Genomic DNA, 21,931 nt, shown 5'->3' on the forward strand with positions numbered 1-21,931 from the left:
GGCAGCTTCTCCTTCTAGATAGTTTGCAGAGCTAAAAGGGGTAATTAAAAAGGGAAGCCCAAACATCATTTCATAGGGTGAAACTCCTATGTCTGCACGCGGTCTGGTCCTAATGCGTAATAGGGCAAGAGGTAGGCATTTGAGCCAATTCATTTGGGTCTCTTCAATTAATTTTGTTAATACGTTTTTCAAGGTTTTGTTCATTCTTTCTACTCGGCCGGAACTTTGGGGATGCCATGGAGTATGCAACCTCCATTTCATTCCCAGTGCTTCAATGACTCGATGTAATATATGTGACGTAAAATGTGGGCCTCTATTAGAATCGATGTGATTAATTAATCCATATCTAGGAATAATTTGTTCAAGGATTATTTTTATGACCACTTCTGAGGTTTCTTTAATAGTGGGGAAGGCCTCCACCCAATGGGTAAGATGGTCCACAATAACTAATAAATGTTTATATTTTTGAACTGGGGGCATTTCGGTGAAGTCAATTTGAACACTTTGAAATGGTCTTAATGCTAATTCCCTTCCCCCATATTCAATTTTTCGCATAACTTTTTGATTAGCTTTTTGGCAGATTAAACACCCTTTAGTTATTGATTTAGCCAGATTATATATCCCAATACAAAAATTTTCTCTGAGGAAGTGGTCACATAATCCTTGAACACCCCAGTGGGTCAGTTCATGGATTTCTGCCAATACCTTTTTGGCTAGACTTTTGTTTAAAAATTTGCGCCCATCTTTCATTACCCATTCTCCTTGATTTCCTTGATGTATTTTTAACTTTTTTATTATCTTTAACTCTTCTTCACTAAAAATGGGCTTTGTAATTTGTGATTTCTCTGGTGTCTCATTTAATTTAAAGACTTCTATAGGCCCTTCGGAACTTAATGAGACTTCTTTGGCTATTTTGTCAGCATACCGATTTCCTCTTTCTTCTAAGGTATTTCCCTTTTGGTGCCCTCTTATGTGCACAACTGCAATTTCTGTTGGTTTGAGCAAGGATTCTAATACGGATTTTATTAAGGTTTTATGTACCAAATCTTTCCCCTTTGAGTTTAAATACCCGCGTTCTGCCCAGATTTTTCCAAATGTGTGGACTATTCCAAATGCATATTTTGAATCAGTGTAAATGGTTCCTGGTTTTCCTTCTAATGAGTCTAGACCTCTTTTTAACGCATAGATCTCACAACATTGTGCAGACCAATTGGATGGTAGCTTCCCCTTTTCTATCACTTCTAGCTCTTTTCCTTCTGCTCTTTTTACTACTGCATACCCAGATACCCTTTTTCCATCTACTACTCTAGATGAACCATCGGTAAACAATACTTCTCCATATGGCAACGGTGTACTTTGTAGATCTTCCCTTACTTTGGTTTGGAAATTTATAAGCTCCAGGCAATTGTGCTCTAGCTCTGGCAAGGGTTCCCCTGAGAGAAATTGAGCCGGATTAATACTTTTAGAGGTGGCCAATTCTAAATTACTTGCATTTATTAATATAATTTCATATTTTAGTATTCTGGCTTCTGTTAGCCATTGCTGGGCCCCTTGGCTGAGGATAGTCTTAATATCATGTGGAGTATATACTTTAAGTTTTTTCTGAAATGTTAGTTTTTGTGCGTCCTCTATCAAAATTACTGCAGCCGCAATTGCTTGGAGACATAGTGGCCATCCTTTTGCTACTGGATCTAATAATTTAGAGAGGTAAGCTATTGGCTTTCGACAACCCCCCCATTCCTGAGTTAGTACACCGTAAGCTACTCCCCTTTCAGTGTTCGTGAATAGTTCAAACTCCTTTGTGAGATCTGGTAAACTTAGGACTGGGGCCGAAGATAATTTCTCTTTTAATTCTTCTAATTGTTTTTCGTCTTGTGCAGTCCAATTTATGGGTTCAGGGTTTACTAATTTTTCATAAAGAAATTTTACACTTTGAGTATATTTGTCTAACCATAATTTACAGTATCCAAACAAGCCTAAAAGTTTTCGAATGTCATGTTTAGTTTTTGGGGTCGAAATGGCTAGTATGCCCGAAATTTTTTCGGGGCTTAACTTTTTGTATCTATTTCCAATTATATGACCAAGGTATGTCACTTCTGGTTCAACGAACTGCAATTTGTTCCGGGATACTTTTAGACCCTTTTCTCCCAGAAAGTTAAGGAGTTTTATACTAGTTGTTCTAACTAGCTGTTGTTCTTTTCCAGATATTAACAAATCATCTACATATTGGAGGATTCGTGTCTCATTTTCAGGGGTGAACTGGTCTAATAGTTCTTCTAGAGCCTGTCCGAAAAGATTGGGGAACTCAGTAAATCCTTGAGGTAGACGGGTCCACCTTAATTGTTGTTTTCTCTTCCCTCCTGGGTACTCCCACTCGAATGCAAACCAGTCACGGCATTCTTCTGCTAGCGGACACGCCTAAAAGGCATCTTTCAAATCTATGGTGGTGAACCATGCATGTTCCCTGGGAATTTTACTTAACAGAGTGTAAGGGTTAGACACCACAGGATGTCTAGCGATGATTTTTTTATTAATTTCTCTCAAATCTTGGACTAATCTATATTTTCCCTCTGCCTTTTTGACTGCTAAAATTGGGGTGTTATGGGGGGACATGCATGGTTCTAACACACCTTCCGCCAGAAGGTGGTCTATAATTGGGGCTAGTCCTTCTCTACCCTTTTCTGATATTGGGTACTGTTTTACCTTGACTGGGGTAGTTCCTTCTTGCATTTGCACTTTTATTGGCGTTATGTCTAAAAAGCCAGTTTTCCCTTCTTCTGCCCATACTTGGGGATTGATTTCACTTATATCTTTTTCGGTCAATTTCATAATACGCACAACCATCCTCCCATTTTCTGGAATAACTGCTATTCCTAACTTAACTTGTAAATCTCTCCCTAACAAATTCTTTTCTAAATGTGGTAAATAAATCATCTCTGCCACACACTGTTTAAAGTTTTCTTTTAACTCTACTCCTTCAATTATTGGTGCTTTGAAGGGTGTCCCTTCAGCTCCTATTACTTCGCACGTTCGATTACTAATATGGACTCCTACTGGAAGATCTTTCAAACTGGACCGATCAGCTCCCGTGTCAACTAAGAACTCAAAACTTAAATTCTGGGGACCAACATTGAGGTTTATCAAGGGCTCATCTAGATGTTTCATTGGGTCCCCTAAAGGGAAGAGCCCCTGACACCCCTAATCTTCCCCTCTCAGAATCTTTTCTAAATTTTCCTGTTCTTTTTCAATTGCTTCATCGATGGCAATCTTTTTACAGTACCTTTTGAGATGACCCACTTCACCACAGTAATAACATCTGCCCTGAAATTTTCCGACCTTCTGCCAAGGGTTGGCATTAGAACCTCCTGCGCCTGGCGCAATCTTAGGTTCTCCTTCTCTAGATCCACATGGCTTCTCTAGCTTATTTCCAGTTGCATTTATACATTCTCTAGCTATCGCTACCATCACTCGGGCGTTCGATTTCGCTTTCTCCTCTTCCCTTCTCAGATACACCCTTAGAGCCTCTTTAAGTAGTTCATTTATCCCTTTTTCCTGCCAGTCTTCCATCTTTTCTAATTTCCTTCGGATGTCAGGCCAAGATTTGGTGACAAAATGTACTTTTAATACTGCTTGGCCATCCGGACTATCAGGATCTATACTAGAGTACAGCTGAAAGTTCTTCCTTAACCGATTTAACCACGCGGATGGGGTTTCATCTTTTTTTTGTACTGCTCCAAAGGCCAATTTGGTGTTACTTTGGCGAGGAACAGACTCTCTTATTCCCCTAACTATTAAAGCTTGATAGTCAATCATATTCCGCCTCCCCTCTTCTTGGTTTGGGTTCCATCCCGGGTCTGTGAGAGGTAGTTTATAGTCACCCGGTGGTCCTTGCCGGTTTTCCCTCTCCCATATGCGTAGGCCGGCTTCTCTAATCATCCTAACTTCCTCTGGGTTGAATAGTATATTTATAACTGAATTCATTTCTCTCCAAGTATAAATGCTAGGTCCTAAGAACTGATCTACCTGTTCTGCAATGCTTACGGGATCTTCCACTAAATTCCCAATTTCTTTTTTAAATCCTTTCACTTCTGAGGCCGTCAACGGTGCGTCTACAAACCCAAGTCTGCCCTCTATTCCTCCCATAGGGACTTCCCTGAGTGGAAACATCCTTTCTGCTTTTGCTGCCCTTGACCTCGTATTATAATATGGTCCCTCTGCTTGTGCCGGTACAGGGTTCTGTTGATTACTGGAGGAAGAGCTACTGTTGGATGGAGATAGACTCAGTTCCCAATTGGAAGGAGGTGAAGGGACACCTATTGGTGGAGGGGCCTGAACCAAGGCAGGAGGAATTGGGGTTTGTGGAGATACTAGGGGTGAAGGCAGGTTGGGAAGTGGGCACATAGGTAAAAAAAGCTGATTTGGAATAGGGGTACTAAGGGAAGGTGGTGACAGGGGAGTTATGCTAGATGCTTGAGGAGGAGGAGGAGGAGAATTGACAAGTGGAACAGAAGAAGGAAAGTAAGTGGGGGTGTTGGTGGGTGGAGAGGAGGTAGGAGGAGAATTGACAGATGGAGCAGAAGGAAGGTTATTGGAAGCATTGGTGGGTAGAGAAACAGCAGGGGGTTCGAAGGAAGTAATGGACGGAAGAGGAGGAAGAGGAGGTTGAAGGGGAGTGACGGTCGGAGGAGGAGGAAGTGGGTAATCGGGGTTATTGACAGGCGGGGGAAGAGGGGGAAGATAATCAAGGGGGTCCCATTTACTTTTATTTTTCTCTTCCTCGTTCCTTTGTCCCTTTTTCTCTACTACTTTACATATTTTTATTGGTTCTTCTTTTGCTCTACTCCCTCTCCAACAAGCTGCGTATTCAAGTTGTTCCACATTTGATCCTCCCCAAGTCTTTAAATATTGATTCAGCATTGTACACATCCATGGATCTTGGGTACCGAACCATGGCCATGCTCCTGGTAAATCTAACTTTGGCCATACTTCAACACAATAATGGATCATTTTTATTTTATCTAACTTTTTAGTAGCTTCACAAGTATCCCACTTATTTAACATTATCGCCAAAGGGCTATCAGGAGGGATGTTCTTTACATTTTTGTTCTCTTTCGCTCTACTCTTTTGACTCATACAAGACCCCATAGTGATTTTTCAAACGGGCCTAACAGAAACTTACTGTGCCTCTACTCGAAAGGAAACAACTGACAGGCAACTAAAGACACACTCAACAAAAAATTTGGCCCTTTCTAACTTAACGTATAATTTCTTTCTTTAAAAAAAAAAAATATACGGTGCCCCTACTTCAAAGCAAATTTAATGACGGGCAACTAAAACAGGGCAAAGGAAAGAGCTGGTCACTACTGGGGTTTACCTATATCCCCCTCCCTATGCTCCTTCCTGGCCCACAGTTAAACTGAGATAGAGCCGGTCTCTAACGGGGCCCCGGTCGCCCCCTCCCTCTACTCTTCTCAGTTCCACCGGTGGGAGTCAGGTAAGGTCCCAGCGGGGCCCGGATACCCCTTCCTAAACCCTCGTCCCTGGGGGGCTCGGTCCCAGCGGGGCGCCGGCTGCCCCTTCCTGCACCCCCCCTTCTTTGAAAATAAACACAGTGGTGGGTCCTAGTGAGGTTCTAGAAAGCTGGGTCCTAGCGAAGGTTCTCCTTCTTCCCCAAGCAAGAGAAAGCTGGGTCCTAGCGAAGGTTCCCCTCCTTCCCCAACCGACAGAAAGCTGGGTCCTAGCGAAGGTTCTCCTCCTTCCCCAACCGACAGAAAGCTGGGTCCTAGCGAAGGTTCTCCTTCTTCCCCAAGCTTGGGCCTAGGCCCCAAGGAGGCGCCTCTTTCACGCTGTAGGCCTTGGTAGGCCTCACTCGCTTCCCCCTTTTCCCGGCCAGCCCCCTCGCGGGAGTCCGGAACCGCGGTACTCAGGGGTCCACACTCGCTTCGGGGGTCTGAGCTGCCAGCCCCCGTCTCATCCACACCACACTCGCTCGCCTCCCGTGCCCGCCACCGGTCTACTTACCGGTGCTCCAGGCGTTGTCCTGGTTCCGCGCAGCTCCGGGTCCGGGGTGGCCAGCTGTCCCAGAGGGCCTCTTCGGGGTGGCGCCTCCCCCTCCAACGTCCTCTTCTGGGCGTGGCCTATCCCGGACGAGCCCCCAAGTTGTAATGAATGTAGCAGGGCCAAGGCCTTTATTAAACAGCTCTTTATTAATGGGGGGTCACAGGGAGTAGGCCCTACGCCTGCTGCTGCTGCCGCCAGGCAACGCCGGGAGGAGGTCCTGCCGATCCCGACGAACGTAGGGATGGGAGTCTCAGCCTCACGGACACGTCCGAGATCTCAATAGTGGCTCATTGGTCTGGGGGTGTCATTCTTCTTAACTGCCCTTAAGGTTGTGGTGATTAAACAGTTACAAAGGACATATTGCAGGTGACTTGGCTTGTTAGTTGAGATGATCTGTGAACTTGGGTTTGGTGTTGGTTGACTATTTTTGTGAATCTTTTCTTCAACAACAACTTCCAGTAATGGTGGTACTGGGAAACTTCTGGAGATTTACATATAGGGTGTGGCTAACTTGATAGGCAGGCAGCAGCAGGCCGGAAATGAGGTAAGGGAAAGGGCGGAAATGGTAAGGCCGGAAATGAGGTAAGGGGAAGGGCGGAAGGAGGAAGTAACTGGGATAGGGGAAATACAATAAACCAGGGTTTGAATTACATAGGGACTACATTTAACTGGGGAAAAGAACATAACAACTTGATCAAAGAACCAACAAACGAATGAGTGGATAGAATGATAAGGTAAGCAACAATCTTTTTAACTCTTCTAGCAATGTTGTTTTATGGTTTTCAGCTAAGACTTTTTACCACAGACATGATCCCACACATCTGTGCATTTAGATAGGATGTCTCTGGCAGTTAGCTGCTTTTTAGAAGAAAACTATTTTTTTTTTTTTTTTCCTTTGCAAATGCTTGTGTTTCTGTACCACTCCAGATGTGTCATTTGAGGCATCCTGGGCTGTGCAGCTCCTGTTCATTTTTTCTGTGTGTGCTGAGGATCTGGAGTGGGGTTGTGACACTCTTTCCTCACAGGCTGTAGCTGTCATGGCATTTCCAGGACAAATCTTAAAATTCTTGCTGGGGCATATGAAGACCAGGTTTTGCTCTAGAAGTCCACTGGTGGAATTTTACTGCTGCTCTCCTGTGCTCCATGTGTGCTGGCTCTTCCAGGTGTTTGTAAATAAATTCCTTTGGATGCTGAATGCTCAGAGGGGCTCTCAAGGTCTAATGGCTGGTAATCACTGTCCTCTGACTGCCAGGATATCTGAAATACTTTGTACATCTCCTGTGTGATCATTGTCTAAATTGAAACTTCACAGTGAAAAGGCAGTAGGGAGGACTGGGATGGGATTGTGCATTGGAAAGGGTGCTCTGAGTTTCCTTTTAGACCTTTCAGGTGTAAATGGACCCACAGCACCCTGCTTTTGCAATGATTGAGCCTGACCCTCAGGTCACAGAAAGAGGCTGGTGGAGAGATTTTGTGTCAAAGGAAAGAGACAGGTAAAGGGAAGATGTGTGTACTGATGGTGAGTGTCAGGAGCAGTGTCTATTCCTGCTCTCTTGTTCTCAGGCCACCACTGGCCTGGTCTCTCTGCCCATGTCTCTCCTGCTTTTAAAGAAACATCTAAAAACCAAACCAGAAACCAGCACATTCATTGTTCCCTAATCTGTGTGATGGCACAGAGAGATAGTGATGAAAAGTGTGTCTTGGAAATGAGGAAATGAGGCTTGCCTTGGGGTGGAGGTAGGCATTAGTCATACCACTGCTAAATAAAGGTCAGGAAAAGGTTTGTAGGAGAGTCTTATGGTTTTTCATCTTCAAAAGCAGAATTCCAGCCAGCAGTGCTGCAACCCGAGGTGTATCTTCAGAGTGTCTTTGTGGAAACATCCCATCCCCTCTGCCAAGCTTGCTAGGGCTTGGACCTCCCAACAAACTCAGGGATTCCCTTAAATCCCTGTAAATCAGAGCTCTATTAGGAAGCAGAAGGGGAATAAACCACCAAGAGGCTTTCCTCCTTTTTTCCAAAGTCTGTGTGTGCCATAAATTGAATAGGCCCCCCCTGAGACCTGGGGAAACCAAACTCTTAAAACGCATAGTAAAGGGTTAGTAATTGTTTCAAACAGCCAACTAAAAATGCTTATTATTACGAGCCTTGAGCTCTCTTTCATATGTGAAGCTGCTTGTTCATTTTGGCAGTGAAGGCTGCCTTTATGCCTCCCAGGGGACAGTGGTAAAACTTTCAGCAGCTTAGGCACAGAAACCAGCCCTTTGTGGAATGGAGTCGAGAAACCAGAAGTTGTTCTATGGATTTCCCAGTCCCCTGCAGCTTGCTTTTGAGATTTTGCTGATTAATCCATTTTTGTTCAGGACAAGGAGAGGTGGAGATGGTTCTGTGCAGGAATGGGGCCAGACTTGGCAAGGGCATTTGATGTCTGTGGGTTGGTAGGCTCCTCAGTGATTTTTTCTGACATTCAGTTGTTGGGTGCAATGGCAGGGAATCACACTTTTCACGCAGTTGTGCTGAAAGATGAGCAAGAGCTGGATTTATTCTTATTGCCATTGTGAGCAGGAGAGCAGAAATCTCTGGTAATCCTGTCCCAAAGTGATCAGCAGAAATGCCAGCACCTGCTGAGGCTGATCAGGGGGAGCAGGGGACACTCAGACAGAGGGACATGTGGAGTTTCATGTCTCAGGGGGCTGTTCCTGCAGGTGCTCACTGCATCCTCCCTTGGCAGTGATTAGTCTTAAATGTTTGTCCTTCAGTGGCAGCCTTAAAAAAACATCCATCTGCTGGAGTTTAATTTTGTCTGTCTGTCCCTCTGGACTCGTAGAACTTGAGTCTTCCTCCTGCCAACAGCACAGCACCAGTGCATCCCTTCAGGATTGTGTGTTCTGGCTTTGGGGGCTCCCCCAGTGGCTCCTGACACATTTCTGCCCTTTGGAGACTCCCCCAGTGGCTCCTTGTGAGGTTAATAGCCTCCAGTGCTCTAGGCACCAACTTCGTCGAATTATCTTAAATGAGCAAGCAGCTAATAGTTGCTAAAAGGTTATTTATTACAAAGCACATCAGTCTCAAAAGGCAAGCAGAAAAGCAATGGCAAAAAGCAGATGGCAAATGGCAAGAGCACCAACTCTTCCCAATACATACTCTTATATAGGATTTTCCCAACAAGCTAAGACACAAACTCAGACCACCATTCCTTAGCCTGTTAGAATTCTAGTTTATTAACACACCAGGTTATGTATAGACTACTCATACAACCTATCTTGTTCTATCTAAAAAATATAAGTAATATTCTTACTATAGTTCTATTATATCTAAGTGCTGTCTACAACTGTGGTCCTAGAGCCTCTACTGAAAACATCTGCATGTTTTTCAACCTTCACTAGAACTCACACTTCTACTTTGGTATCTAAATCTTTTACTTGCTAAAAGCATTAGACCTCATACTAAAGCTTACTGACTTACATACTTAGCCTAAAACTTAAACTTACACCTCTGCCTTATGTGTGAGTGGCTTAATACACTTCAACCCATCCAAAGGCTTTACTTCAATCCCTGCACTCTGATTTCTCTCTGAAGAATTCAGTGACCCTCAACTCACTGACTCCAACAGCTCGTGAGACGTTTCTGCCCGTTCTTTAGAGACTTCCCAGTGGCTCTGACACGTTTCTCCCTTGCTCTGCAGATCACTGGTGTTATCCTTCTGGCAGTGGGCGTGTGGGGCAAGCTGACCCTTGGCACCTACATCTCTCTGATTGCTGAGAACTCCACCAATGCCCCGTACGTGCTCATCGGGACGGGCACCACCATCATCGTCTTCGGGCTCTTCGGCTGCTTTGCCACTTGTCGTGGCAGCCCATGGATGCTGAAACTGGTGAGCAGATATTAGTGGCACCACCTTGTTAGTGGCTCTACATATTAGTGGCTAGCTGCTTTTTTATTTTGCCTTTATTCAGAGTTTGGATTAAATGCACAAAAGATGGATTTTGTTGTTCCGACTTAGTTTTTTATTAAATCTTATTTATAGCACAGAGTGTTTTGTAGCACTTCTAGCTAACAACCAAAAAATGAGAAAATGTTGATGTATTTTGTTAGTTGCAAGGTCTTTTAAAGCCCAGCTATCCAATTGAAAGCTAGCATCTATATTATTTATACTTTTGACTCAATAACTAAACAACTGTGACCTACACTGCTGTACTTTCTAACCAACTAAAAACTAAAAACTACTAGCTGAAATCACAAAGAAGGAACAAGAAGAGCTACCACCTAAGAACCTTCATCTTGTTAAATACCTATTTACTATATTCTAAAACCCCAAATTCTAAACCTTTCACCATGTGATATTGCACACTTCTATTCAAATTACACACCAATGATTTTGACTCCACCACTCAAATTTGGAAGCCTTCTCCAAGGCCTCAAGTCAAAAGCAGTTTTCTCCTGAAGGTCAGTTCTAGAAAGCATAAAAAGTTCAAAACACCCTGACTTCAGTGTTCCAGCAAGCATACCCAAGTGCCTCAGGAGGGGAAGAGGGTTTTTTGATCAGTTGGGATTCCCCCCACCCCTGACAGATGTTCTTTTTTGTCACATGAGCTAGATTTTATTAATCTTGATGTTCAGCATGTGTGCCTCTAGGACAAAGAGGAAAACTTCACCAAAACCAGTTTCTCTGATTGACTGTGGCTCAGTTTTGCTCCACATGGTACATAGGCCCAAGTGTTTGGAGCACAGAGGAATGCTGCAGAATGGCTCTGTGAGTCATTCTGCAATCATTCTGGTTTTCTGTGAGCCAGACAGATAAATACATTTACAATCTTTAAGATGCCCAAAGTGTCATAAATGTGAAATTCTTTGGAACTGCATTTTAAGGGGTCAGTTTAATACCCTGATGTGAAGTTATGGAACAAATAGTTGGTATCTCATGAAAACCCTTCTTACTCTCCTAACATTCACTAGGATAGAATTCAACCCAAAAAGCAGAGCACTGTACAGTACCTCAAAAGCAGCAGGGGCTTGAGGTGCACTGGGCAGAGGGGAAGCTGTTATCCCTCAGTCCACTTCAACCTCTCTCTAGAGGAGTTTCTCTGAGTTTTCCAGCCCACCTTAAAATTCAAAATAACTACAGGTTAAACAAACTTACATGATAAACTGTCTCTAGGCACATTTAGGAGCAGAATGCTGCATGTGCAATGATTTGAAGGGTGGAAATAGCACTTGTGAAGCAGTGAACTAGTGAGAGAGGGCTTGACAGTACAATGCATCTCCTGCTACAGTATTTTGGTTTTCTGAGATGGGATGATTTTTCTCCAGTTCAAATTGCATTTTAAAAAAGAAAGGGCATGTTAAAGGGAGTTAATTTCCTCAAATGATGGCAGGGAGTGGAAGGGGAAGGGTAGCAGCTGCAATGCCATCAGCTGGTGCCCAGCTGGCAAATACCTCTCTGCTGTCTCTTGCTGTCAGGACATGTCCAGAGGCTTGCTGGAGCCACTGCAGTCCAGATGGGAAAGGAATAAAGGTGAATTGTGATATAAATCCATAGGAAATCAGGCTCTGCTAGCTGCTCCATAACTCATGTAACTTTCTTAAAGCTATGCCACTAGCAGTAGCATGTGGTGTTCCAAGCACGTGGGTTTATTTTCATTGTACCTATAAGAAATGTTCCTAAACTTCTTTTCTCTCCTGAACAGAGCAGCAATTTGACAGTTGCATTAATTGGACACATTTTTTTCCCCCAATTTCTGCCTTCACTTTTGTGCTCCTTACCCCAATAACCTTCCATTAAAGCTAAGTTTTCCTTTCTCCCCTAAATCCTGCTAGGACTGAACTTAATTTAAAGTGTTTTCTTTCTTAATTAACTGTTACTTAGCAGGTGAAGTAAAAATGTAATTTTTCCTCTGGAAGATTAAGCCTGAACTTCAAATTTTACTATCCCGCTTCACATTTTTTCTTTATCTTCTTTATTTCTGCTTAAATATATTTTTAGTACTTGGTGAGTGCCTACACTGAAAGCACTGTTTTCAAGGTTTATTTAACTCCTGATCCAAATGCTGCCTAAAGCTAAATATGGACTTTGGCTCAGCAAAGTGTTTGGGGCATATGTGTAGTGTTACTGTGAGAATATTTCCAGTGAAGGCAATATTTCAGTTCATTCATTGGAGAAACTTCAGGAATCAGGCAGCAAATCCCAGTCTGGCAGTGAGATAGACAAACACAAACCAAAACACCTGGGGAAGCCTGCTGACCTTAGCAGAGCACCATGCAAACAGGAGGGGTCTGTTTGTGTTCCTTATTGCAAGATCAGAACCTGAGTGACTCGGATTCACCTCTGGCATGTGAGTGTGTTTTAATTTATATAAGGATGCTAAGAAACGTGGGAACAGAAGTGTCAGAAAAGCCAGTAATTAAGCAATATATATATCAGTTGTGAGTTGTGTAAACACATGTATTACATTCAGGTCATAACCTGTGCATCTCCACTTTTGGTTTCTTAACATCTTTGAAGGGTGCCTAGAGGGGAAAGAGTTACATTTTATGTGATAATATCTGTGCTGAGACAAAAGCCTGACTTCTCTTGCCTCCTGCCTTTCCAGTATGCCATGTTCTTGTCCCTGGTGTTCCTGGCTGAGCTGGTGGCTGGCATTTCAGGGTTTGTCTTTCGCCACGAGGTAGGTGGAAACATGCTGAGCTCGCAGCTGGCAGCGCCTCCCTGGGCAGGAGCTGCTGAGAAGTTCCTGGAGCGTGGAGAATGTGCTCCAGCACATCTCCAGGGCTGTGCTGATGTGCAGCAAAAACTTGTACAGCTCTTAAAAACCAACGGGATGCCATATGAAGGGATTTAGCCAAAGCTCTTGCCCTCAGCTGCCTGATGATTTACTCTCGAGCTATCAGGTTTTGTGTGTCCACCATGTAAGATCTTCTTTACTCTTTTACATATGCTGAGGGCTGCAAAATAGATTAAATGCTTTTCTTAAACACAGCATCTGCAGCCAGGCAAATGCTGGTTTATGTAAGGCAGAGACAACTTCTGCATCACACCAGACTTGCTGTTTTGTAAATATTTTCCTTTTTTTGTGGGAGAGGGGGGGTGGGGAGGGAGTGGGATGGGATTTCATTTCTATCTTGAGAATAAGGAGAGATTAGAAGTAGAGTGAGGAAACTGGGACAGGAAGAAGCTTTAAACAAGCATGATGGTTTAGATTTGTAGTAACACTTCTGCTTTATCCACTGTAATCAGGTCTCTCTGCCTGTAAGTCCATGGACCTGCATGCCACTGGTGCTGAGCCAGAACAGCCCCAGAGACCCTCCTTGTCTCTTCTCTTTGTATTCTCTTTGTCTCTTCTGACATGGCATTTCCATTGCTATAGAGTTCCTTCTGTTCACCCAGTGTCAGCCTGCTCCTTTTGGGAGAGGCAGTCCCTTGTGAGGGCCACAGCCATTGTCTGCTTCCCAGCCCTTTTCCCACCCAGCCAAAGTGCCATTCCTGATGATGTGCCTGACATTTTCCAGCTGAGGGACCTCTTACCAAATCCCTTTGGTGCTGGGGCTGCCTGGTCAGGAAATTCATGTCTCACTTTGGTGCCACTGGCTTGTGTCCCCAGGGTATTTGCACAAGCTTTGGCTCCCACCTGGCATCCATGAGCAGGGAGAAGCATGCAGTGTCCTTCAGATTTAGTGCCAGAACAAAGTGTTAGGGGGAATAAGCATGAAACTATGCCTTTTTGATAGGTTAAATCATTTTATAGTATTTTTTAACATACCAGTTTGCTGGCATAGTTGTGTTTCTGTGCCTGATATCCCACTGGAAAAATGGTATTAATTATTCCTGACAGTTAAAAGGGAGCTCTACCAGCTCTAAAAACACCTTTAAAAACAACTGGGAAGGGCTAGTTTGGGTGTCTTGTTAGGAAATTTAGAAATGCATTTGCTTCCTGCAAAAACTGCTTCAGATGTTGTGCTTCTTGTTGCTCACATGGACTGTTTTTAGTGTTTTCCCTCCCCCTCACAGATCAAGGACACTTTCCTTAGGACATACACTGAAGCAATCCAGAATTACAACAAGAACGACGAGCGCAGCCATGCAGTGGATAATGTGCAGGAAAGTGTAAGTCTAAAACTGGATACCAAAAATTCTCAATAGAGAAAGCATGGATTTGATCCCAGAACATGAAGTTTTGATGGCTCAATCTGAAAGCTGTAATTTGCAAGCAAAATTAGAGGCTGGCAAAATTGATCTAAAGGAAAAGTATTTCAGCTGAGGTGCTGCCCAGGATGCCTAAACTTCAGTGAAAAAGCTGTCTGATAAAGGCAGGGCCTGTCCCACTGGCTTGTTGTTGGTACCAGATCTTGAATTAGGTTTAGGGGGCAGTTCTGTTGCTAAAAAACAACCTTGTTCCTAAGGGAATTTGCCAATAAGATTATAAAATGCTTTAAATTTGAGCTGGATGAGACAGGGTTTTATAATCTTGTGTCCTACATTACTGATAAACTGCAGCAGTTCTCCTCACTAGCACAGTGAGAAAAAACAACTGGGTGTATTTTCCCCAGAGGAAAATGGAGGGGAAAGCTGCTGAGGTTGTCAGTGAAAGCTGTGCTGGAGGGATGGAGTAGGAGATGGTGAAGAGGAGCCTTTGTCACCCTCAGGGCAGTGAGGGTTGCCTTGCCTTCTTGCAGGGCACAGGGCAGGGGCAAATGGCACATGGGGATGCCACCCACAAGAGACCAGCTACAGCACAGAGTGACAAAATTCACATTTAAATTTCCACTGGAAGCTCTACCATAGCAAGAAGCTATTCCTTCAGTATGCAGTACATTCTGTGAGCCAATTTCCTTTCCATATGATTGTAACTCAATGAATGGCTGAAATGCCAGTGTCATTGTATCAATGACTTCTAGACCTTTAGAAATTACATTTGACCCTTCAGCATGATTGAAACTGTGCTCTAACCTGGCTTCTCCTGGTTAGCAGATTACTGCAGTGCTCCCAACTGAGTATATTCTGCTGTCAGATTGTCTGTTTGCTTAATGTTAACCTGTATTTTAAATTTTTGATTCCTTGAAGATGACCAAATGAAATAGTTCTGAGTAGTTTTTTAGTGTTTCTGTTGTAGCAAAATGATCATTCCATTGATAGTTCTTTTTTTTACAGGAACTGCATCTATAGGCCCTTTCTTTGCAGAAGATTCAGCACATACTCCATACTTTTGAGTCCCTGTCTTCTAGCTTAGGATCTAAATCAGAATATCCTTCCCAATTTAGGGTTTTCTAGATTACTTCCTAGACACAGCCTGTGAACATATGGTCTCTTTCTATTCACAGCTCAGTTAATTGTGCTAGAAATTATTTTGGTGAGTTAGAGAGGCTTCATCTTTTTCACATTGATTTGTGCTAGTTTGTACCTGTATGTGTTGCATGTAATTCTGCGTAGTGCTTTGAGGTTTTGAATTTACAGGGTCATCTTTAATCACATAAAAAAGTAAGGAAAATAAACAAAAAACAGACGGTCAACTAAAGAAATGGGTTTATGGATGGACATTTGTCAAATGTTACCAATAATAGTTCTGCTCATAAAATACCTTCTTTTAAGTAGGTCATCTGCTCCCATGTTCTGTAGTTACATCCCTGGTACTTTTGTAATTAATGGGGCAGGGGTGGTATCTGCTTTTCAGAACCTGAGGTGCCCTGTCTTTATTTTGATTATGAGCTTACAAAGAGGGCTCACGAGATGATTCTGCTCTAGTTTTAATTCTGTGTTGTTTGTTGGTGTGTTTAAAACCTGCCTCTCATCCCCCCTAGCTGAGCTGCTGTGGCATTCAGAGCTACACCAACTGGAGCACCAGCCCTTACTTCTTCAAGCACGGCATCCCCACGAGCTGCTGCATGAACTCCAGTGACTGCAGCGCTCAGGATCTGCGCAACATGACCGTGGCTGCCACCAAAGTAAACCAGAAGGTACCAGTTAGTGTAGTGCCAGAGGCAGCTGTGGCACCACCCTGCACCCCAGTGGAGTGTGTGGCTGCTTGCAGCTGCTTGTCATTTCAAATGGTTGGTTGGTGATGTGCAAGTAAGGCTGGAGTGGTGGTAAGGATGGGCTTGGTCCTGCACTTGCTTTGTATTCTTTGAGCTGGCCTTTCTCCAATCCAATCCCAGATGCAGCAGTTCTGAGAAAACACAGGTGATTGGCAGTAAATGCTGTGGTTGGTGGGTACCTTTATTGTGAGTTAAAATCTTTGAACATATAGGTCTGCAAGCACAGCACAGCCAAAGTGACCCGTTCCCTGGGTCACCTGAAGGAGCAGGCTGGTGTAAATAGGTTAGCTGCACCACCTAATTAGTGGCTTGTCTTCATTTTCTTCCATCTTCACTCAGAGTCAAGATTAAAAACACAAAGGACATGAATTCTCTCCTGTTCAGACTTGGCTGTTTACTAAATCTTATCTAAAGTACAGAATTCTTCAACACTTCTTGCTACCAGCTAGAAGTGAGCAAAATGGAGACAAATCTAGTTAGTTACAAGGTCTTTTAAAGTTAAACAGTCCAATAAAGAATTAGCACCTTTATTATTTATGCTTGTGACCCAATAACCAAACTCCTGTGACTTGCAGTGCAGCATTAACTGTCCAACCATAAACCATGACCTGAAATCATGAAGAAGAAGGAAGACAGAAAGTGACAACACCCAAAAACCTGCATCTTGTCCTACACCTATCACTATATTCTAAAAATCCCAATTTCAAACCCCTTCACCATGTGAAAGCACACACTTCTATTCTAACTACACATCAGTGATTTTAACTCCATCACTCAATTTTGGAAGCCTTCTCCAAGGCCTCAAGTCAAAAGCAGTGTTTTCCTGGGGGGTCAGTGCCAAAAAGCACAGAGAGTTCAAAACTCCCAGGCTTCAGGGCTCCAACAAGTTGGGAAGACAAAAATAGGGTTTAGAAGGCAGGCTGGGAGAACAGGAAGAAAATGGATAATTAGAGAACAAATATGCAGAAAACACTAAAAAAAGGGAAGAATAAAGAGAAAATAATGCACCATCTATACATTAGATGGTGCAACTGTGCTGAAGAAGTGCAACTCAAAGTATTGCTTCAAGTGCTAGTGTGTCATCAGTTCTTTCTCACTTAAGATTTGCAAGACAGGGAGCAGTTTGTTAAGAGGAATGATATTCTGGCTAAATCACCATTCTAAGTTGTAACACAGCTTAATCAGACTTAAGGATTATTTTCTTTTCTGTTACTATTTTCAGAGATCTATTTAAAAATAAATAGAAGTCCTGAGCAGACAACAGGGAAAATGTGGAAATGCCTCTGTCTCTTCTGTTTCTGTCTTTTTCACCTCAGTCACTTGTGACTCAGAAGGTTGGACTCGTGGCTGAGCACAGCCTGAAACATCTTTGAAAACCAGTCAAGTATACAACATTTTCTGGCATGTATTGTAAAAGGGATAGTAGAGGATTATTTTCCACTAAGCCTTTCTGGTGTTTTGCAGTGGTTTAATGAGAGCCACTTGTCTGATGTTTGGAATGTTGGTGGTGCCCATTGGTTGAGTAACTCACAGCCACCACCAGCAGAGTAATCTTGTATTGTAATGAGTATAGAGAGTGAGCCACTCTGTTCAGTCACTCTTGGTGAGTTTGTGCTAACTGAATGTTTTTGCAGAAGTGGGAGGAAGGTGGGAGGCAGGGCAGGGTGGATCTAGGGCATGTGCAGCACCCACAGCAGGCATGGTGCCCCTGGGCAGCCCACCCTGAGTCCCTCTCCTCTGCCCAGCAGGAAAGCTTTCTGTGTGACTTTCTGTGTGACTTTCTGTGTGACTTTCTGTGTGACTTTCTGTGTGGCTGCTGCTCCACCAGCTTTGCACTTCAGGACAGCCCTGCACTCTGAGCCTTTCCTGGCTCATAACCATTTAGGTACCATTTGCACTCCCAGCATTTGTCTGCTGTTCCCCCAAGTGCCAGGCTTGTTCTGCAGAGAAATAAATCCCTGTCAGCTTCTGGGTTCCCCATGGCACAGGATGCCTGCTGAATCCTAGGAAGTGACTGAGGGATCAGTGTGTGCTAGTCCAGGTTAGTGACACATTTCAGCCATTCTTGCTCCTTCTCTCCTGTCAAATACACAAGTCACCTGACAGAAAAGGACTGCTGATTCCTCAGGAAATAGTTGAAGTAATTACTTGATTTAATTACTGAGAGGAAATGTGGATGTTTGGAAGTTCATGTGGTTTTGTCTCATTTTCTGACATAGCCATTGAAAACCAAAGCTGCAGATTTCTGTTCAGCAGTTGTGAGATCTTGGAGCTGTCACAGACATTTGAGCAAAGTGGAATGCTTCTCAAGGGAATAAAAAGCAAGAATGAGAAAATGTTGTTTGGCCCTATCCTTTCACTTCAGATAGGTGGCAAACATCATTGCCTCTGACCCAAGCCCCTTGTCCTGGAAACAGGCACTTTGCTCTCTGTGTGTTGGAGAAAAAGGAAAATAAATGTATTGCCTGTGTTGTGGAAGACCCTTCTCACTGTGCCTGTGGACAAATATATTTGGATTACATCTTTTGGTGGATCTTGCAAAACTGTCAGTAAGACAAGTTCTCTATGAGCTAATCAAATTACTAGCAGTTTCTGAGGACTAATAATGAATTAACCAAGGAGGATTAAACTAATAATATAATTACAGGACTAAAAGACAGAATTCCTGGATTTTCTTTGCCAATTCTGACCCTAACTTGCTTAGTGACCTTGGGTTAATTATTTAGGCTCTCTGTTTCTTCATCTCAGACAGCATTAATACCTAACTTTAAGAGCTGTCATTAGGATTAGCTAATTAATGTTCATCTAGTGCTTTTAATCACAGTTCTTTACCAAGAAACTTCAAGAACTATTCCTCTCTTAAATCTTAAGAAAGGAACAGATGCATGGAGTCAAGAGAGATCAGATCCTTTGTAAACTGTCCCTTCTGTGCCCTGGATCTCTGGATCAGCACCCAGAGGTGCTCACACAGTGCTCCACACACTTCTGTCCTGTGGGGGCTGCTTGCACTCTCAGTCCATGGCAAATGAGCCATATGAAAACAGTGTACTTCAGTAAACAGATTATTGTGGTTTGGGAAAGCAGAGTTTTCAAGAGAGGAGGGTGATCAAAACTCTGCCATTGCATGTTTTGTTGACAAGATCTTCTATCTCCCTCAAATTACCACTGTGCTTCAGTGTTGCATCTCTTGAAGGCTCTTCAGCAGAATAGATTTCAGAAGAGCTGGGAGAGCATTAAGCCATATCAGGCAGAATGAAAACACTGCTTGAGAAATCTAATCTCATTGCAGAATGTAAGCATGTAAACTATAGGTGCTTGATGGGTAAAATAAACAAGCTTGAGTTAGACTTACTGTACACTGTGGTAAAACATAGTTAATGTGTACACATAAACATTTCAGAAATTAATCAGGACCAGCTGTGCTGGTCCTCAGCTACCATTAGGTTCAGCACTTCATTACTCTCAGGATTAAATGTCTTGTGATGTTACAAAAGAAGTTAAAGTAATGGTACAGTTTATTTAATGAATGGCCTGTCTCTAATAAAGGACATTGTTGGTCCTTCTTGCTGTTATTTTTCACAAGCACCTGATGCTCTGAGGTCACAGAGAGTTCCTACAGTGCTTGCAGAATGAGGAGTTTATGGATGTTGGTGAAATGTGGAGACACCTCTCTCTTATGGGACTGGAGTCCAGACTGGGAAAGGCAACTCACTGTTATTTCTGTTTTCCAGTTTCTGATAAAGTGGATAAAGTTATGAAGTATAAAATTCCTCAGGACTGGCCTGAAGCCAGAGTGTTGCTCATTTGAGGAAGGTGGCAAAAGGGGCTGAGCAGTGACTCTGGATTGTGGGCACAGATGGGTTAATAATGAAAGAAAAAAAGAATGCTATCTTTCTCTTCATGCATCAAGTCACTTGCTTAGATTAATTTAGGTACCACAGACTAGGAGATAATTTCAAATGCTTTTTTGGGGGGTCAAATAGGTGAGGGGAGAAACTTGGCAAAGATTGTTGTATTGGGGGAGAACATCTGAAAAAAGTCTGTCCAAGAGAAGGGCAGATATTGTACATGAATCCTCTGGCCCCAGCCTGAGCTGTGAATTGAGCCTGAGAAAGCAAGGCAGAGAGAAAATTCAGTTTGGGGAGCAGGACAGGGAATTTTATGTCCAAGGGCAAATGAACCAAGAAAATTCATACAGAACCCTTGATAATTTTGTTACATGGTTTAAAGTTACATGCTGTTCAGTGCTTTGCCTGGTGTCCTTTGATGGGTAAAGGCAAGCAGAATGCCTCAAGGGACATTTTATTAAATATCAAGAGTATTAGGAAATCAGCATCATTTATTCATTTTTGACATCTGTATTGTATTATAACATTGGTGTATTGTTACTGGTTTGGTTTCAGGTCAAAGCTATATTGTTTTTTAACTGACTTTCTTTAAAAAGACCCATAAAATTGAGTGCAACATCATATTTAGATTTTGAAAGTATTGAAATGCATTTGTTTCTAGAAGGAGCTGGTTTTGCCACAACTCCACATCATTCACTCAGAATTGCTATTTTCAAGAAAGGTGACACTGTTGGAAATTACAGCAGAAATATTGTGCAGCCAGAGTTTGTTCTAAATGAGAAATTTGTATGTATGCATTCATGGCAGGGAAGGTCAGTACAAGGAATGATGATGTTTGTTTTCCAGGGCTGTTATGACTTGGTGACCAGTTTTATGGAGACAAATATGGGAATCATAGCTGGAGTGGCTTTTGGGATTGCATTCTCACAGGTAAGTGCATAAGCACTCCCCTTCCTCCCCTTTTCTTTTCCCCTCTTTTTCTTTACCTGGACTTCAAGGAAGGAAGGATTATGGAAAGGGACTGAACTCAGCATGCTCATTAGTCCTGAGGTCATCTGTTCATTGATTTTCCTTTTTTCAACTTAAATGAAGTTTCTCCTTGGGAATATCAGTTACGGTTGAGCTAATGACTAGCTCAAGGAAAACAACTTGTCCCTCCACTGGGTCAAATAGAGGTTAACCCAATAAAACATTGGCTTAAATGGAGCATAAACAGCTAAGAAGACAAATAGTTTATGCATTGTTTGGATAGGCTTCTATCTTCTAAGTACTCTTATTTGTTCTTAAGGGGCTCAAGAATTCAAACAGTGAACCCTCAGGCCTCCCCATCCTGGACTGGAGCCTGGAGGGGACACTTTGTGACCAATATTATTTATTTTCCCTCTAACACTGAACACTGAGAAATGTTAAGTTTACCAAAATCAGATTGTTAAACCACCTCCTTGTCTGCAGCAGTGTGCCATGAGAGCTACAAGAGGAGAGCTAAGAAGGGATTTTCTGCTCCAGGATATTCAAACTGCATTTATATAGACAGAAACTGGGGAAAATATAGGTCTGGTCAGATTGTTCTGATCAAGAAGGGGCAGGAAAACAGCTGCATCCTTCAACAAGATGCTGCTTTATACCAGTCACTTCATGTGTGACAGCAAGGACTGCTGGAAACATGCAAAAATGAGAGGGAAATGAGCACAATTCAAAACTGTCCCCAAGCCATGTGGAAAATGCCCCCCACATCCTCTCCATCAGCATACACACAGCCTGAGGGAGCCCTGAAACTGGACTCAGACTGGCTGACTGCCCTGCCTTGGGCATAGCTGGAAGCCTGAGACCCTGCAGCTAAGGTGTTGGATGTGAGGAGCCCATGGTTTGGTGTGGGTGGAAATTTGATTCATCACAATAACAGCTGCCCAGAGCATTACCTGCATGTCAGGTTTTTGGGATCCAGAAAAGGTGAACAATCTGGAGCTGTTTGTGCATGGATGAGGGGAGGTCAGGTTTT

At 43.1% G+C, this 21,931-nt stretch overlaps 1 protein-coding gene across 1 annotated transcript in view; it reads left to right on the forward strand.

Moving 5' to 3' along the window:
- Positions 1-21,931, forward strand: part of TSPAN7 (tetraspanin 7) — a 95,817-nt gene that overhangs the window by 67,970 nt on the left and 5,916 nt on the right. The window contains exons 2-6 of the mRNA XM_079327383.1: positions 9,744-9,932; positions 12,649-12,723; positions 14,064-14,159; positions 15,851-16,006; positions 20,779-20,862. Coding sequence (XP_079183509.1) covers positions 9,744-9,932; positions 12,649-12,723; positions 14,064-14,159; positions 15,851-16,006; positions 20,779-20,862 — 600 coding nt within the window. The remainder of the gene's footprint in view (positions 1-9,743; positions 9,933-12,648; positions 12,724-14,063; positions 14,160-15,850; positions 16,007-20,778; positions 20,863-21,931) is intronic.

This window comes from Erithacus rubecula, assembly GCF_903797595.1.
Source record: "Erithacus rubecula genome assembly, chromosome: 1".
Taxonomy (NCBI): domain Eukaryota; kingdom Metazoa; phylum Chordata; class Aves; order Passeriformes; family Muscicapidae; genus Erithacus; species Erithacus rubecula.